The sequence below is a fragment of the Bubalus bubalis genome, chromosome 6 (assembly GCF_019923935.1).
Source record: "Bubalus bubalis isolate 160015118507 breed Murrah chromosome 6, NDDB_SH_1, whole genome shotgun sequence".
NCBI lineage: Eukaryota > Metazoa > Chordata > Mammalia > Artiodactyla > Bovidae > Bubalus > Bubalus bubalis.
Genome location: NC_059162.1, coordinates 29735625 through 29755203, shown reverse-complemented (window position 1 = coordinate 29755203; position 19579 = coordinate 29735625). Strand labels below are relative to the sequence as shown.

The 19579-nt window shown below is 37.8% G+C and overlaps 2 protein-coding genes and 1 long non-coding RNA gene across 7 annotated transcripts in view; 1 reads left to right on the top strand and 2 right to left on the bottom strand.

The window, feature by feature from the left end:
* RSBN1 (round spermatid basic protein 1) overlaps positions 1 to 8909 on the bottom strand; it is a 43220-nt gene extending 34311 nt beyond the window's left edge. The window contains exon 1 of one of the 2 annotated variants that reach the window (XM_044944532.1): positions 8152 to 8909. In XM_044944532.1, the coding sequence (XP_044800467.1) occupies positions 8152 to 8857 (706 nt within the window). In that variant the 5' untranslated portion in view covers positions 8858 to 8909. The remainder of the gene's footprint in view (positions 1 to 8151) is intronic. The other variant, XM_006064832.3, reaches the window with a different exon arrangement.
* LOC123334014 overlaps positions 7894 to 19579 on the top strand; it is a 96172-nt gene continuing 84486 nt past the window's right edge. For both annotated transcript variants that reach the window (XR_006551726.1, XR_006551725.1), the window contains exons 1-2: positions 7894 to 8049; positions 10556 to 10684. This is a non-coding gene — a long non-coding RNA (uncharacterized LOC123334014). The remainder of the gene's footprint in view (positions 8050 to 10555; positions 10685 to 19579) is intronic.
* Positions 11852 to 19579, bottom strand: part of PTPN22 (protein tyrosine phosphatase non-receptor type 22) — a 57841-nt gene continuing 50113 nt past the window's right edge. For all 3 annotated transcript variants that reach the window (XM_006064827.3, XM_025289422.2, XM_025289423.2), the window contains 3 exons: positions 18401 to 18431; positions 14377 to 14454; positions 11852 to 12150 (listed from right to left, as the gene is read on the bottom strand). In XM_006064827.3, coding sequence (XP_006064889.1) covers positions 12086 to 12150; positions 14377 to 14454; positions 18401 to 18431 — 174 coding nt within the window. In that variant the 3' untranslated portion in view covers positions 11852 to 12085. The remainder of the gene's footprint in view (positions 12151 to 14376; positions 14455 to 18400; positions 18432 to 19579) is intronic.

The following is a 19579-nucleotide window of genomic DNA, read 5'->3' as shown; positions in this document are numbered from 1 at the left end:
ATCTTTCAAGCTTGGAGTGGTATTTATTGTATAGAATTTATCCATCCAAAAACTGTATTTCTGATGTGATACAGTAATTCAATGTTAAGACTGATACTCCAATTAATCCTACTACTAGATCTAGGAAGAACAAGTTCAATAGCTTTTACAGTAAAGAATTTACTTGTTATAATATGTAAATGTATGACAAATCACACTACTTAATACAAAATCATTCCAAATCATCAGATATTACAATAGTTATAAAAACTTTCTAAAGAAAATATTTAAATGTACAAGTCAGACTTTGAAATATACAGATACCAAATGACTTTCAGTCTGTTTAACAGAAATAAAAATTAAAATAAAAATTTAACAAAAATAAAACCTTTCATTTGCAACCATCACTTACGAGTAAACTGAAATCATATATCAAAATATAATGTAATTAGATTGTTTAAAGTTGCAAAAGGAAAGGCCATCTTTTATATATAACTAAATCTTGGAGAATTCTTATAATACTTAGTAATTTATATTTTTTACCAAATAAAATTAATCTAATACTTTTCTCATATATCAAATCAGTAATTTGGGCAATCCTCCCAAGCAACCAAATGTTAATGCCATTAAATATAAAGGTTAGACCAATTTTAAAATAGTCATCTAATTATCCTCTGCTTAATGTTTTGGCAATTTCACAGGAAAAAAATAAAAAGAAAAAATACCTCTGAATAGGTCTTGTTATTTTAAGCTTCAGAGGAGGCATTTGGTATGCACAAGATGAATTGTGACCTAGATCTGCCACTGAAATTAACACCAAGAAGAAGCTGCCTTGATTGTAACACATTTTCTATACTACCAGCTTACCAATGGTATTTCTATGATGGTCAAGTCTCTACTCATTTATATGAGAACCATTCAAGTAGTCCAACACAGTCCAACTCAAAAAAAACCACTGCACAAGGAGATGAAAAGGGCCTTAAATTGATTGCAATCTCATATTTCAAACATAAAAGTTTAAAATATGAAATAAATGTCAATTTCCTCACTAATCCTATTTTTCAAATTTTGATTCTTATCTAAGGTTCAGATAAAGAAAGCCTGCATTTATAGAAAAATTTGAGACTACCTGTATCATACTATGAATTTTCATGAATAAAATTTATTTTTGTATTATTGTGACAGCAACTAATTAAGAATAGCATACATACACAAAATTGTTAAAGGTTATTGCAGGAAGTTAGTCACTGTTGCTTTTAGAGAATGATACCAAAGTTATCTTGCCTTGCATTAAAAATGTTATTTAAAAGTCAATGTCTTTGCAATAAATATATCAAATCAATGCTGTATACCCTAAACTTACACAATGTTATATGTCGATTACATATCAGTTTTTTAAAAAGGGCAATGTCTAAAGTCTTCACAATCCTTCCATTTCTAGTAGAGAGTTTTTAGTTTTCCAGAGAACGTATTCAAGTGTATTTCCCTACAGTGGAAAAGTTATTATTTATTGTCATCAGATTAAAGAGAAGTATGTAATGCTACAGAGGAAGATATACATTTGAGAGATAAAATGCTGGCTGTCTTTTTAAAAAGGGCATTATAACTATAGATTAATACATGACACTATCCATAAAATCCTTATGTATGCTAATACTATTAATATATTATCAATTATTAAATAGTACCATTTAACATCACTATTGAAAGCCTTCATGAATGCAAAAAAAATTACCTTTTCACATTACAAAATTTAAATTCATCAACACCGTTCTTATGCTTGAATTATAGCTTAGAACTGAAAAATAGGTAATATCCTCAATTTCTAAAAATCATGGTGGATAAGCAAAAGCAAAACAATTATAATTTTTTTAAGGTGTGCTGCGATTCATGGGGTCACAAAGAGTCGGACACGACTGAGCGACTGAACTGAAGTGAATCATAATAAATAAAGGCTAACTTTCTCTAATAAATACTCTTTGGTCTTAAAAGTTCTTCCAGCTCCATATAAAAACCTGACTCAAAAGGAAAAACAAAAAACTGCAGATTTGGAAGGCCATCATGTTAGTAATCACTGAGCACTTAATAACACTGCCTTGTTTTACCCACAACCCCTCTAATTATGGTGTTTAAAAGTGATTGGCTAGATTTGAATCCCTGTCCGAACACTTCCTAGCAGTATTACCTTTGCAAGTTAATTTCTTTGTATTAATACCCTGTTTCTCACTGGTAAAATAGGAGGAAGTACAGTATCTCCTCATAAAATCAGTGTGCAGAGTAAATGAAACAAAGCATATAAAGTATTTAGAACAGTTCCAAAACATGACAAATACTCGATACATAACACCTCTGGGAAAGCTTATAAATTTCCTTAAACTTTTAATTTTACCAGGTAAAACATTATTAATACTAGTATCTATTTCAGAGTTATGTAAGAATTAAATGAGACAATGAATATAAAGCCCTCATTACAGTATCTGACACACAGTAAGTCCTCTCAACACCTTTATCACTTTCACAATATTTTATAACATTCTTTGAAATAACCGGTAATAATTCTGGGATATCAAAACTAGAGCTAGTGGTGGGCCACAGAGAATCACATAAAAGGGGGAGATATCTCTGAAAGAGGGAAAAAAACTATTATTAAGTGTCTGCTAGGGATCATGTGTGTTTATTTCAATCTCCAAACCAGTGAAGGAGATATATAAATTCTTTTTACAGAGAAGAAAACAGCTTGAAACAAGATACGTTACTTCTGCATGTGTGTATGCTCAGTCGTGTGTGACTCTGTGACCCCATGGACTGTAGCTGCCAGGCTCCTCTGTGCATGGAATTTTCCAGGCCAGAATACTGAAATGGGGTGCCATTTTCTTCTTCAGGGATCTTCCCCACCCAGGGATCAAACCTACCTCTCCTGCGTTTCCTGTGCCACCTGGGAAGCCCATGTTACTTAAGTCACAACTGGAACAGGTGACAAAATAAATTTAAACTCTTACCTGTCTGACCCCAAAATTCCTCTTTCTGCCTTCTCTCTCCCTATTCTCCCTAGATCTATTCTCCCTAGATGATAAAATTAAAATTATCTAACTACAGTCAACAGACCTGAGATGGCCTGGAAGAACCTCCAATAAATGGAGCATCACACAGTCAAACAATATTTTACTGAGTGCCCACTACATGATAATTCTGCATAATCACAAAAATAACATTATTAAGGTTATGTAAATATGTCCTTAAAGGCTTCTTCTCTCTCTAGGTAAGTAAAGAAATATATCAGTCCCTGAAGGTATTGCTCTGATAAATGAGATTATCTATTTATCTCAGTTCTCTATATGTGCTATGCTGGGCTGTGCTTAGTCTTTCAGTCGTGTCTCTTTGCGACCCCATGGACTGTAGCCCGCTCAGGCTCCTCTGTCCATGGGGATTCTGCAGGCAAGAATACTGGAGTGGGTTGCCACTTCCTTCTTCAAGGGATCTTCCCAACCTAAGGACTGAACCTTGTGCCTCCTGCATTACAAAGATTCTTTACACTAGGGCCACCTGGGAAGCCTGAACAACTCCAAATGTCTGAGTCAAAATTCATAATTAACTCATACACGAATTTGGATTGAGTACTGTTTGGCTGGTATGTAGAAACGTGTCTCTTAGCTGAATGGCCTTCAGAGATCAGCAAACTTCTACAAAGAGCCAGAAAGTAAGTTTGCAGGTCATACTGTCTGTCCCAACTATTGCCTATACTACCACAGTGCAAAAACTCTGAATGTATACAATACATCTGAATGAGAAGAGTGCTGTTCCAATAAGATTTTATTTCTAGACACTGAACTTGAATTTCATATGATTTTCACATGTCATATATTTTTCCCAGCCAATTAATATGTAAAAACATTCTCAGCTCATAGGTTGTACAAAAATAAGCAGTGGAATTGATTTTTGACAAAGGTACAGAAGTAATTCAATGAAGGAAGCACAGTCTTTTCACCAAAAGGTGATGGAGCAATTAGATACCATAGGCCAAAAAAAATGAACCTCGACCTAAACCACACATATTATACAAAATTTACACAAATGGATCAGAGATTCAAATGTAAAAGTTGACATTAAAAAAAACTTTTGGAAAAACAGTAGAAGAAAATCTTTGGGACTGAGGTCTTGGGACCTTAGACGTGACACCAAAAGCATAATCCATAAAAGAAAATCAATACATTTACTGAAATAAAAATATCTGCTCTCTGAAAGACACTGTTAAGAGGACGCAAAGACAAATAACAGAGTGGGAGAAAATATTTGCAAACCATTATTCTGATAAAGTATATACAAATCTGTAATACATGAAGAATTCTCAAAACTCAATAATAAAAAAGCCAAAAAATAATAATAAATTAGAAAATGGGAAGAAGACATAAAGACACATTTTACTGATGAGACTATATGGACAGCAAATGATGGCATGGAAAGATGTTAAGTATCACCAGCCATTGGAGAGATTCAAATTCAGTCCATGATGAGGTATCATTACACATACTAAAACAGTAAAATAAAAATAGTAACAATACCATATACTGGCAAGGATGTAGAGAAAATAGATCTCTCATACATTGCTGGTGGGAATGTAAAATGGTACAGATATTTCAGGAAATTGTTTGGCCGTATCTTCGAAAAACAAAACCTAAACATACATTTGCCAGCAACTACATTCACAGAGAAATAAAAATTCACGTTTACACAAAAACTTGAACATGAAGTTCACAGAAGCCTTGTTCAAAATGGCCAAACTGGAAACAACCAAAATGTCCTTCCACAAGTCACTAGTTAAGCTGTGGATATCCACAACATAGAACACTACTCAGCAATGAAAATAAGTGAGCTATTGATACATACCACTTGAACAGATCTCAAGGACATGCTGGGTGGAAAAAAAATCTCGAAAGACTGCACACTATATATTCCATTTATGTAACATTCTCAGAATGACAAAATTATAGACACGGAGAACAAATTAGTGGTTTCCAGGGATTGGGGAAGGTGAGGAGACACAGTAAGTTCTAGTATTACAAAGACAGAGCACAAGGGAGATTTCTGTGGTGACGGAATAGTCCTGTACCTTGACTGCAGTGGTGGTAAACTAATCTACAACTGTTAAAACAGCACAAAATTATAGGCACACCACTGTAACAATGTTAGTTTTTCTGGTGTTGATATTATATAATAGTTATGTAAGATGTAACCTCTGGAGGAAACTAGTGTAGGGTAAAGACCTCCCTGTATTATTTTTGCCATTTCCTGTGAATATATAATTATCTCAAAATAAGTTAAAAAGAGTTCCCGAAAATCTGAGGATAAGGGAAGATATAGTTCTATAAATAACAAGGGTTGAGCAACTCTCCTTATTAACCTTAGAGTTGTTTCAAGGACCAAGCGTGACAAAATAACAAAAAGCAGCTTTAACAGTACCTAATAACAGCCAGACATTGTTTTAAGCGCTTTCCACATAGTGTCTCACTTAAGCTACAAACAATCTTACAAAAGAAATATGCTATGCTAAATCGCTTCAGTCATGTCCACCTCTGTGCGACCCCACAGACGGCAGCCCACCAGGCTCCCCCGGCCCTGGGATTCTCCAGGCAAGAACACTGGAGTGGGTTACAGAAGAAATACCTCAACCTTATTTTACAGATAAGAAAACTGAAACTGAGGTAGCTTAAGATAATTTGTCCATAGTCACACAGTAAGTGGTGGAGCCATGATTTACACTCAAGATTGATTCCAGAGGCATGCCTCCAGCATATCACTATACCAAGTATAAAGATATTCAGTGGGAAAACAAAAGGTATCCATCAAAGTGTTGTGCAAAAGCCTGGATTAAACAAAGGTTAAACCAGTTTATTTTCTGCAAGATTCTCAGAACTTTTAAAATGTCAGTGTGTGTCATGTATCTAGAAGGCTACTGTATTGTTTTTTCCCTCAATGTATCTGACCAGGGAACCTTTCCCTCCAGAATACATAACAAAGTCTCATTCAAAAGTCAAATTGTTTAAACTAGTTATTGTGGTGATCATTTTGCAATGTACACAAATACTGAATCATTACTTTGTATACTTAAAAATAATATAATGTTATAGATCAGTTATATCTCAATTTTTTAAAAAGTTAAAATGTTTAAATGACCTCACTATAACCCACTTTTCCTTCACACACTGGCAAACCACAAATGCTTGGAGCTGCACTGTACAATGTGGTAGCCACTAGCTGAAAGGAACTATTTAATTAAAAAATAATTAGAATGAAATAAAATTAAAAATTCAGTTCCTCAGTTACACGAGCCAAGGCTTCAAGATTTGTCTGAAGGGCCACATACTAATGGCTACCACACTGGGTAACACATTTATGGAAAACATTTTTATCACTGGAAAAAAGTTCTGGGAGGCAGCACTGGGTTAAAGGTTTGTTTTTGTTTGTTTTTTAGACACGGCCTCTGCAATTTTCAGAGACACACACTGTGAATTATACATGCATTTGCTGCTTCCCCCCATAAAAGGAGGTGAAGTCAGAAATTCTAAATGGAACTGGCTACTGCCACTCTGATGCCAAAGAACAGGGAAAGGGTAAGCAAAGAACTGGAAAAAATGAATAGCAATTATGAAAAAGCAACACCATGCAGCTGGACGATGAAGCTTGAACTAGGATTCAGGAGATCTGGGCTCTACTCCCTATTATGCCAATGATTTTTTAAAAATTTTTGGTACTTGTTACTAATTAACTGTGACTAGATTAGAAAAGTCTCTTTACTACTTTAGGCCTGGTTTTTCCCTCTTCTACAATACAAATTTGATTTGGATGATCTCTAAGATTTCCTCTGGCTCTGTACAATTAAAACCCACAAAAATACATACACACATGAAATGAGAAAGTGAAAAATAAAGGTAAAAATAAAACAGAGCAAGATTATTGCATACTGGTGGTGGAAACTGGCACTCCTGTCCATCTGGCACAAGTTCTATTCCTCAGGATAAGACTTAGATACCAACAAAGGAAGAAAAATTTAATTCAATTCAATAAAAACTTACTGAGCAATAATTTGCAACAAACTGCACCATCACAAAACAAAATAATTAGCCCTAGGTTAAGATCAAATATGTGTAAGAAATCCAAAACTCACCCAACCTGAGACTAAAAGACTAGTTCAACTGCCCCAGTACTAAGAACACACAAGTATTTTAAACTCTTCAGAAGATAATGCTAAGAAATTACATAAAATCACCGACAAAGTACAAATACATGGCATAGTCAAAATTCTTATCCTCCCCCCCCCCCCCCCAACACCAAAGAGAAGGAAAATAAATGCTACAGGTACTTTTGAATAGGAAAACAGCAATTTTTGTTAATCTAATTTCTCTAGAACCCACACTCACTTAGTAGAGTCCTACATTTTCTGGATTATATTCTTGACTTTAGTAAGTTTACTGGAAATAAATGCATTCTCAATCTGTTGTGCCAGGTAAATTAAAATGCAACTGGAATTCTTGTCTCTACTATCGCCTACTGAACATTTCCACTTTTCAGAGGCTCGGCTGGTCCTGTTTTCCAGGATCGAAGAGGAGAGAAAGCCCTTTCCTGAAAATTAAAAATGATTTTTACCTCTACATAAAAAAAGAAAAAAAGATAAACTGTGTTTGATATCTCATCTTTCAGAAGCTAAGGCAACCTGTGAGTCCAGCTAATTAATCTCGGTAAAAATTCAAACTCCTTAATAGCCCCAAACCATACTCGTTAATATTGTGGAGCTTTCCATCAAGGAAAACGGGGCGGGGGGACATTTTAGCGACAAGCCTTTACTTCAGACAGTTTTTAATACCCCACATACTATCCCATGCCAAGGATCTCGCGGCGCGGAAACCCTGGCGATTTTGAAAACAAACGTAAAGGCTCCGGGAGGGGGAAATGGTAAGGGGGTTAGTAACTGACAGCTCGGCCTCCAAGCAAGAAGCTTCAAGTAGGTCAGACGGTGTCGACGGCTGGAAATCCAGGGTCCACCCCAGTGGGCTTAGGGGAGGAGAGCAGCAGGAGGTAAGCGGAGGGCAGGCGTCTTTCAGGATTAAAGGGGCGGGATATCGAAACAGAGAGAGACCCAGATAGAGCCCGAGCTCGGGGCAGTTCGGCTGCTCTCACCTCTCTTGGGGGCCTTGAGGAGAGGCACCCCTCCTGTCCTCTCGCCGTTTTCCTGCTTGTCCTTGTGCTTGAGCTCTCCGGGAGCGCAGGGGCCGGGGTCACCATCAGAGCCGCGGTGGTGATGGTGCTTGTGCCGCTCCTTGTGGCCCTTATGCTTGGGCCCGGCTGCGCTCACCGTCAGGGGCGAGAAGGTGAAGAGGGCCGAGGTGCCCGGGGCCGGGAGCGGGGCAGCGACAGCGGGCCCGGCGGGTGCCAGCGAAGGTGGTGGGGGAGGCGGCAGGAGCAGAGGCTCAACAGGGCCTGGGACGGTTGGGGCTGCATTCGTTGGCGGCAGCGGCCCGGGATGTTGGCGGCTGCGACGCCGCCGGTGAGGGGGAGCGAGAGGGGGGTCCTGGCTCGGCCGCCCTCGCTTCTCCTGAGACCCCCCGCTGCTCGCTCGGCGCTGCCGCTTCACTCCCCGCGGCGAGACCCCAGCGTGGGGTTTCTCCTTCCCGTCTTTGTCCGCCTCCTCCTGCGCCGCCACCGCCCGTACTACGCGCACCGCTCCGACCTGCGCAGCCATTTCACCCACAAACACACATTTAAATGGCCCGACCGCCCCCCCGTCCGCGTATCGCGCAAGCGCCGCCCGCGCACGGCCCGCTGGGCATTGGAGTCTCTCCCCCACCCTCCACTTCTCGGCCATTCTTCGTCCAGAGCTGAACATGCCGGAAGCGGCACTTCCCGGTGCTTCTCCGCAGGCCCCTCCGACCGAGCTCTATTGTAAAGTACCCAAGGCCGCGCAGAGCCTCACGGGAGCAGTAGTTCCCCGCGCCCCCGCCGCGTAGCTGGCTTGTCGAGCCGAGGAGCAGAAAGAGAGCGTGCGCCGAGTCACGCTTCGGGCTGCGACGCAACCGCCGCTGGGCGGAGAGTTGCCGCCAACCGCCTTAACGGCCGAAACAATGTTAATAGCTTTCGAAGTCTGTAGGCGCGTTCCCATTATCGTCTCTGTGTGCCCCTTCGTCATTTTACACGGAGTAGGTGGTCTCCATAGTTACTTTTCAGTTTGCTATTCCTCTCATAACCTTTGTGAGGTAAAAGAATCTCCGGCCTTTTACAACCCTGGACAAGCGATGAGATGCAGAGGAAAAGGGAACGTAGTAACATAGCAAATGAGGGCGATTTTGCTTTAAGATAGAATGGAGCTGCAAATCAGACATTTCTGAACCTCTTCCTGGGCAGTAATTGCTATGGTTACAAGCACAGGCGCGACAAGGCAGGTGCAAGAATTGCCTGGGAGCCCGCTGAGCGCCGCCCACCTTTCCATCGAGTCACAGCCCCTCTAGTGCCTGGAAAGGTAGAGTCTGTGTATTATTTAAATCCGTTCCTGCAGTTGCGGAAAAATTCTAGATGGAAAAGTATGTTTTGAAATTTCTTAAGATTTTTGCAAATCGTAAATATACGGCTGCATAAATTTGAGAAGTGTGTCTACCATAACACACTCCAGAAATCATCACTACTCACCAAGTTTTCTGCCCGGAAATTTATTTACAATTTGATCGGAAATTTATTTACAATTTGATCGTCACGTTACAATTTTACCGCCTTGATAAAGATATTTGAAAGTAATTGATTACAATAAGCTACTCAAGATAAAATCACTGTGGTTTGATACCACTAGTATCATGAAGTATTCAGCTCAGTGGACACTATAAAGTTAGTTTAAAAACCAGAAAGTTTATTGAGCACCTCTTGTATACAGTACACTATACAATAAAAAGGTAACATTTCATCTAATGTGTGTCTTTATTGGGATTCCTAATGAACAATATTGAAGAACAAATGTCTATTTCATTTTCATAAAGTTATAAACTTTTAAAGTGAAATCATTATTAGTCAAGGGGAATCCTTTGTAATAATCACCCACTAACTTGGTTGTTATATACAATTAGATTTGAAAGATCAACTTTCTTAAGGCAAATATATATAGAAAATATATATTTTATATATATATAGAAAATACATAGAAAAAAATTTAACTAGTAGTACCTCTGGTTAGTTGGATATAAGTTGTACATGTTTTACAGGACCTTTGAAATGAAAAAATGCTACTGTATAAACAGCATGTTTATACAGCTACTTTGTTGTTTCGTTTTGTCTTTATTTTTTATTGAAGGATAATTGCTTTACAATATTGTGTTTGTTTCTTCCCTACATCAACATGAATCAGCCATAGGTAAGCATGGTCACTTCCCTCTTGAACCTCCTTCCTGCTTCCCACCCTACTATTTTGTTGATTATTTTTCTAGATTTGGTAATTGAACAACTTTGGCTAAAGCTTTTCAGAAACTGAACATCTTGTTATTTGGTATATCCAAACAAAAGGCTGATTATTGTCATTAAGTATATATTTTATTCTCCTTAGGTGTAACTTCTTTTCTCACTACTTTGTTTCCCACAACACTTGGAAAAGGATGTGTACTCCATTTAGGCAGAAATAACTCCCAAGAATCAATCATTTTCACAAGCAGTAATTTCGTACTGCAACCACAAGGTAAGATTTTTCAAAACACTTTTTATAGTAACATCTGAGAATGTAGACAAATTGAGGTCAAATTTTTACAAATCTTTTAACTTTATATTTAGGTAGAAAGGTAAAGTAGAATAAAAATAACTTCTAAAAAGGAAAAATAAGTCCATTCTAAAACTTTGTCATACAGCATTCTCTGTACATAAGTTTAAATGACAAACTCCTATTTGTGCTTTCCAACCCAATGTAGATGAGATGAAATGTAAAACTTCTGACACTTATTTGCATATTGGTCTTCTTTTAAAGCTAGCATCATTCCTTCCAAAGAAATCCCAGGGCTGATCTCCTTCAGAATGGACTGGTTGGATCTCCTTGCAGTCCAAAGGACTCTCAAGAGTCTTCTCCAACACCACAGTTCAAAACCACCAATTCTTCGGCGCTCAGCCCTCTTCACAGTCCAACTCTCACATCCATACATGACCACAGGAAAAACCATAGCCTTGACTAGACGAACCTTTGTTGGCAAAGTAATGTCTCTGCTTTTGAATATGCTATCTAGGTTGGTCATAACTTTCCTTCCAAGGAGTAAGCGTCTTTTAATTTCATGGCTGCAGTCACCATCTGTAGTGATTTTGGAGCCCAGAAAAACAAAGTCTGACACTGTTTCCACTGTTTCCCCATCTATTTCCCATGAAGTGGTGGGACCGGATGCCATGATCTTCGTTTTCTGAATGTTGAGCTTTAAGCCAACTTTTTCACTCTCCACTTTCACCTTCATCAAGAGGCTTTTGAGTTCCTCTTCACTTTCTGCCATAAGGGTGGTGTCATCTGCATATCTGAGGTTATTGATATTTCTCCCAGCAATCTTGATTCCAGCTTGTGTTTCTTCCAGTCCAGCATTTCTCATGATGTACTCTGCATATAAGTTAAATAAACAGGGTGACAATATACAGCCTTGACGTACTCCTTTTCCTATTTGGAACCAGTCTGTTGTTCCATGTCCAGTTCTAACTGTTGCTTCCTGACCTGCATACAAATTTCTCAAGAGGCAGATCAGGTGGTCTGGAACTCCAGTACTTTGGCCACCTCATGCGAAGAGTTGACTCATTGGAAAAGACTCTGATGCTGAGAGGGATTGGGGGCAGGAGGAGAAGCGGACGACAGAGGATGAGATGGCTGGATGGCATCACTGACTCGATGGACGTGAGTCTGGGTGAACTCTGGGAGTTGGTGATGGACAGGGAGGCCTGGCATGCTGCGATTCATGGGGTCGCAAAGAGTTGGACATGACTGAGCGACTGATCTGATCTGAACATTATTACCATATCTTCATGGTTGATATTATGAATATACACTTATTTTAGCTAGCAGTATTCTATTAGTTTTATTTACAGATTCACTTGCAGGCAATATTCCAAAGCTGTTTTAAATTTTCCAAGTTGATGGTGGGTTCCTTGGTCCTTTGGGTTTTGAAAAACGATTTGCAAAACCTGGGAACAAAAATAAAACTGAATGAAGAAAGATCTCTTATATAGAAATGAACACTTTTTCTTTTGAGTATATTGTAATGTGTGGAAATATATGGATTTTTTTTTTCCTAAAAGGTTAGCATCTTTGATCAATTTAGTAATAGATTATAAAAGCATTCTAGTAATTACATTAGTGCTTAAATGATGACAATAAAATTCTAATAACACCTTAAATTTGTGGAACACTTGCAAATTTAATAACGGTAATAATTAGATGGTTAGAATAGCCTTTAGTAATTCAATATTTTTTCTCCAATATTGAGATAATATTGACATATGTATGTTTACATGTGACATATGTATGTTTAAGGTATATGATTTGATACACATAAATACTGTGAAATGATTAGCACATTAAGGTTAACACCTCCATCGCCTCACATCATCTCCATCTTGTTTGTTTGATGAGTTTTTAAGATTTTTCTCTTTGATTTAAGATTTTTCTTTTAACAGCTTTCAAATATATAATACAGCACTGTCTGCAATGCAGGAGACCCATGTTTGATCCCTGGGTCAGGAAGATCCCCTGGAGAAAGGAATGGCATCATCTCTAGAGTACTTATAATACCTTATATAATGTAAATGCTGTATAAACAGTTGCTGGTGTATGGCAATAAGACAGTTGATGGAGGGCTTCCTTGGTGGCTTAGTGGTAAGGAATCTGCCTGCTAATGCAGGAGACACGGGTTCGATCCCTGATCCAGGAAAATCCCACATGCCACAGAGCAACTCAGCCCATTGTTGCTTTCAGTAGCTAATTCATATCTGACTCTTTGCTACTTACTGCAGCAAGCCAGGCTTCCCTGTCCTTCACTATCTCCTGGAGCTTGCTCAAACTGATGTCCTTTGAATTGGTGATGCCATCCAACCATCTCATGCTCTGTCACCCCCTTCTCCTCCTGCCCTCAATCTTTCCTAGCATCAGGGTCTTTTCCAATGAGTCAGCTCTTCACTAAGCCCTTGTTGTAAAGTTAGACAGGCCATGAGCTATTGAAGTGGTGTGTCTGATTGAGAGAAAAGAAGAAAGCAAGGAACATTTATGTTTCAGGCAAAGTTTGGTGGTTTTTTCATAGGTTATAGAATATCCTATATGAACTTTTTAACTAAATGATTTAATAAGAATAATAACTTTTCTGAATATAACATATTAAACCTTAGAGTTAATGTAATCCAAGTAAAAATTTTAAAACACAAGAAACAGATCCAGAGATTCTAGTTAAATACTTTGCCTTGGTGAGACAGGGACCATAACCCCAGTTGTGGCAGAGATTGCTACCTGTCCACCCAAATTTTTCTTTGTTTCTTCTTCAGGAATAGAATAGTATATGGGAAACTTATCTGCCCAGTGTTATTGCATTTTCTGGGTGTCTTTTATAGTTTGGATGTAGCACACGCATAGCATAATGTTGCCTCTTCCAGGCTAGTGCCTTAAGTCCTAAAGAGGAGGCCACACCTCTTCAACATTTTTCTCTCTTCCTGCCACTTACAGTAGGAATGTGGCTGCAACAGTTTTGATCATTCAGATAAGGACAATACCATGGAGCAACAGTTCCCTAGGGTGTGGTCCCTGGGACTACTGGAGGTCCACCAGACCTTTTCAGGGGGTCTGCTTTTTGGTTTTTAGTAGTAATATCCTATACCATTTACTATACATCTTACAAACTATATAATACTACCTTAAATAGTATGAATTTGTGTTATATAAATAGTAGAATGCTTAATATAAAATTATTTTTAATTTATATTAAAGAGAAACTGGGCAAACAGTTCCTTTAAACTGTCAGAATTGTGCTTCACCTTCTGCTGTCGAATGAGTTTAATAAGATTAAATAGTAGCATCATCTGCTCTTTTCATCATACTTGTATATTTCTTATAACTTTGCTTAGATATGAATTAGAGTATTAATAGTATTTCAGAATTTCTGCATGTGGCTTTCACATTCATTTATTACATGCCAACATGATCATTTGGTACCTAGTTTTATTTTCCACATATGCTAGGCAATTCAGGCCTATGTAACATGTAAGAGGAAGCTAAAAATAAAAAGATAAATGGCATGAAAAAGAATATAAACATAAGGACTTACACATGTAACCTTAAATCATATTAAAGTTGTATCTCTTATACTACAAATGAATAATTAAGGTAAACATTTTTTTAACTCTACTGGAAAGTAACACACATACCAAAATTCAAAAAGGAGCTGGAGTTTTTTGACCGAGCAGTCTCTGCAGGCTTGTTTGGTGGGGAAGAATTACAGATACCTAGAATCAAAAGAAAAAATTGTAAGGGAAAGAATGAATATAGACTCAGACAACATAATTGTTGAGATTAAATGTTTCCTCCAAATTAATTAATACTTCTAGATAAACATCACATGTAACAAAATATAAATGCTTACAAAGGAGTTCATACTATTTTCTCATTCTTGTGTGCATTTTTTTTTAAGTTTTCTTTGCAAACATTGTATGGTAAACCCAATACTAAAGAGAATCACCAAAATATTCAAGAATATGATCTATTTTATTGTGAATGTACTTTCTATGGGGTTTACATTTTGATTTTCAACTGCATCTTACTTTGCATTCTGATCACTCTTAAGTACATTTTTAAATAATTTGTTCTCCACATTAGCTCATCTATGGCAAGTCTGTAGTTTTTCTTCCACCATCTTCTACTCTGGAATATCTTTATTCACTTTCCAACCAACATTTTTCTATTTTGGATGTTTCTAGTTAGGTCTACAATATTCCAAAAAGCACTGTTATGTTGCTTTGTTTTGCTATTTTAGCTCCATATAGGTAGACTTTGAAATACATTTCTCTTCCTATCACCTTAATATATTCATATATCAATATCTACCCAATTCTGAAAACAATCCAATGAAAACATGGTCCGTATTTTGCACAAGTACTGCCTTATCACCAAAAAAAGATAATTTCAGGTTTGTATGAACTTTCTAGGAAACAGTACATAATTGGGGAGAAATCGCTAAATATACACCTTTATTTGTTCTCATCATTTTCAGAATATAGTGTGAGGACTGCATATATGTTTGTACACACAAAAAATTCTAGAAAAAAAAAAAAATTCTAGAAAGCCCTCACACTTCCTGGAGCTACATCAGTATGAATTACTAGCTGCTGCTGCTACTAAGTCACTTCAGTCATGTCCGACTCTGTGCGACCCCATAGATGGCAGCCCACCAGGCTCCCCCATCCCTGGGATTCTCCAGGCAAGAACACTGGAGTGGGTTGCCATTTCCTTCTCCAACGCATGAAAGTGAAGAGTGAAAGTGAAGTCACTCAGTCATGTCTGAATCATAGCGACCCCAGGGACTGCAGTCTACCAGGCTTCTCCATCCATGGGATTTTCCAGGCAAGAGTACTGGAGTGGGGTGCCATTGCCTTCTCTGATGAATCACTAGAGTATATCATGAATTTCAGTCAGATTCAAGTAAAATATTTATTGAATACCTACTAGTGCTAAGAATTAGACTAGCCATTGATGATAGAGACATGGATAACAAGTGGGTGAAGGTGAGAAAGTTCAGGAAATAGCTATCATCCCTATATTGCACATGAGCTGAGAGTTGTATACATCCTTCAGAAAGAAAACAATTGTCCCAAAAGGGAAAATTGGTGTTTTATAACTGGAGACAAAAATTTTGCATATATATAGTGAACTACTATTTTGCTTATAGCTTGTCATGGATACTTTTATGCTTCCTGCCCAGGATTAATGCCTTCTTCTGATAATTGAATTTTACTTTAAGAAATCACCCCTTTCCAATGTTCACCTCCCATATCTTTTGTGGAGCTAATCTACCCATAGATCAGAGAGCTGATTTATGACCAGGGCTATCAGTTGGTACTTTGCCATGGTCACCAGTTGTTTAGATCTGACCTCATTCTCTATTGGTCAGTGTCTATGTGTAACAATTGTTAAATATTAGGCATGACACTATCCTCTTAATCCAAGCATTAAATATACTGGCGATAATTGGTTTAGGTTTGACCAAGACAAGCAGGCCTAACAACACTAGTCATCCATCAAGCTGTGGTTTGAGCAACCAGGAAGGAGCTCAGTTTTTTTATCATAAGCCTGAAATCACATGGTAAAATTCAAACAGACAGAAACAAAGTTGGGAGATATGGAATAAGAGATTAGGCCCTAATTATATCATTTGAACTCTTGGTCATAAGTCAATAAATTCCTCTTTTCTGCTTAAACTAGCTTAAGTTGGGTTTTCTGTCACTTGCAAGTAAAGGATTTCTCAGCAACTAAAGTTTCCCACCAAAAGTAGCATTGGATATCATAGCTGACATTTTCAACTCTTGTCACCAGCAGCCATAAAGTGAAAATGAAGTCGCTCAGTCGTGTCCGACTCTTTTCGACCCCATGGACTGTAGCCTACCAGGCTCCTCCCTCCATGGGATTCTCCAGGCAAGAGTACTGGGGTGGGTTGCCATTCTTTTTCAAAAAACAGATTTTGTAACATATCTGTCTTAAACTCTTCTGTGACTTTCTATTGGGTCATTAACATGACCTATAAGGGTTTATTTTCTGCTTTTTTTAAGAGAAAGAAAATGATGTTGCGTGAAAGTGAAGTTGCTCAGTTGTGTCCAACTCTCTGCGACCCCATGGATTGTAGCCTACCAGGCTTCTCTGTCCATGGGATTTTCCAGGCAAGAGTACCGGAGTGGGTTGCCATTTCCTTCTCCAGGGGATCTTCCTGACCCAGAGATCGAACCCAGGTCTCCCACATTGTAGAAAACAATGTTTCGTAAACTAAGCTAATCAAATCAATCTTTGGCTAACTGTTCAATTTACGCATGTTTTTGCTTTTTGCCATTTTATTTCTTATGCTTTCTATTATAATTTGCTCTTGAAATGTTTTAATTCTCTTTTGACTGACTTCAGAAGAAAGACTATATTTTCTAATCATGCTTTCCTGAATTTGCCTGCAATCAGGAGATCCAGGTTTGATCCCTGGGGCAGGAAGCTTTGCTGGAGAAGGGAACCCACTCTTGCCTGGAGAATTCCATAGACCGAGGAGCCTGGAAGGCTACAGTCCATGAGATTGAAAAGAGTTGGACATGACGAAGCAACTAACATTTTCATACTATGATTTCCTCTTGAAATGTTTAAATTCTCTTTTGACTGACTTTAGAGGAAAGAGTATATTTTCCAATCATGCTTTATTATAGGTAGGAAATTAGTTCACTTCAGAGATCAAGTGTGGTAGCAATAAAAGCAGACTAGCACAAGCTTATGGACAGGAAGATACGAGTGAAAACTCAGAAGACTAATATTCAGCTATAAACCTTCTTACTTAGCTAACACCTTACATCCAAGTTTTCTCAGTGCTCTTTGTCCTTCCCCACAATACCAGTATAGCTGTTTAATCCTTGATGATTAACCCGATGGATCAAGTTTGTAAAAAATATACCACCATATACTTTGTAGTTATAAATAGGATTTTGAAGATAACCAGTTTCCCATAGTTTCAGGAGTCAGGGTTTTGTTTTTATTACAATATAGGAAAAACAGTAAGCAACAGACTTTTATTGCTAATAATATTTGGTAAAAATGGAAATGTGTCAATACTTTGCTTATTTCATTAAATCAACACATTTGTTTCACAATATGCTTTGCTGTGACTACTTTCAAAGAAAATACATCTGAGGTTAGACTACTGGGAGGTTTAAATAACACAGTAATGACAGCATTTTAGGATGTATAGAAAGTGCCAAACATCATACTTATTATTATTTTATTATTATTCCTGTGAATCACACAAAGACTTTTCCCTCCCCTTACTCCCTGCCCAGTATTTTAGCATTGTGGAGCCTAACAACAGTGCAGGGCCTGGAGGTGACTGTTCTGATACATAGGCCCTTAGCAAGGTTCTGTTTAGGAATAATACTGTTAATTATTTTTCCCAGTGGTTGTATAAGGAAAAATTACATATACTGAAAGTAGTATGTGAAGTGAAAGAAAGTGAAGTCGCTCAGTCATGTCCGACTCTTTGCGACCCCAATGGACTGTAGCCCACCAGTCTCCTCAGTCCATGGAATTTTCCAGGCAAGAATGCTGAAGTAGGTTGCCATTTCCTTCTCCAGGGGATCTTCCCCACCCAGGGATCGAACCCGGGTCTTCCGCATTGCAGAAAGTGGTATATATATATTCTAAAAATAAGTAACTTACTCTTTTTCACGTTTCGTAAAATTTTCAAACTCTACAAAAATGAAGAAAAGGAAAAGGTTAGTTTTTTCCCTGTGAAATCCAAACACTTTAATCAACTAGAAATATAGACTTCAGTCAAGAGGATTAATTTCTTTAAAAATGGATATCAAAATACACAAAATTATTTTTCTATCATGCCATTTTTAACTCAATGCCAAGTCTCTACTTATCTTGCTGTTTAGAAATAATACTATTATTCTGTCATGAAAAAAGATGGAGTTTCTACTTTTCTTCTTTATTTTTTAAACTATTTTATGTACTGATTTATTAATTTCTGTGGCTGCACTGGATCTTCATTTGCTGCGTGACAGCTATCTCTAGTTGTGGTGCATGGGCTTCTCACTGCGGTGGCTTCTCTTGTTTGGAAGCATGGGCTCTAGGCACACAGACTCAGGAGTTGCGGCTCATGGGCTCTAGAGTGCGGGCGCAGTAGTTGTGGTACACAGGCTTAATTGCCCCTCAGCATATGGAATCTTCCCAGACCAGGGATGGAACCCGTGTCCCCTGCAGGTCTTAACCTCCATGTCTAACCACTGGACCACCTGGGAAGTCCCCTACTTCTCTTCTTTATTAAGTGACTGTTCCAGGACCCACAGTGGCTTCTGAAGATAGCTGTGATACATTCCCAGTCCCATTCTAGTCAAAAAATTTTGCCAGTCATATTCTGTACTCGATTTACTGAGATTCTCTTCATAAAATTAACCGTGCTACTTCCTTCTCCGTCCTTTAAGCAAACCCATATCTTCTGCCTCCTTGATGGTGGAGTCTCTAACTTATCTCTTCTAAAATTCTACGATCTCTTCTTTTCTTCACATTTCCTCAGGGTGTATGTTTTTCCACTCTGTTCCACAGTATATTATTTTTTTGATAATTTTCATTTTATTTCTCATATAGGTATTATATTCTAATAATTAACTATACTCTTTTCAAGGACATTTCGATGTCCTTTATGGCATTTCTATTTTTCTAACACTTAACAGAGATGTAATCTTCTATATAATAGATATTTTAAAATTTCTTTTTGAAAAATTTTATTTGGATTTTTAAATATAGATTATTTGTAATTCAAAATATCCTAGTGAAAATGCTCTCATCTTTGTTCTCCATCTTTTTCTTCTGCTTTGTTGGTGTATGTTTCTT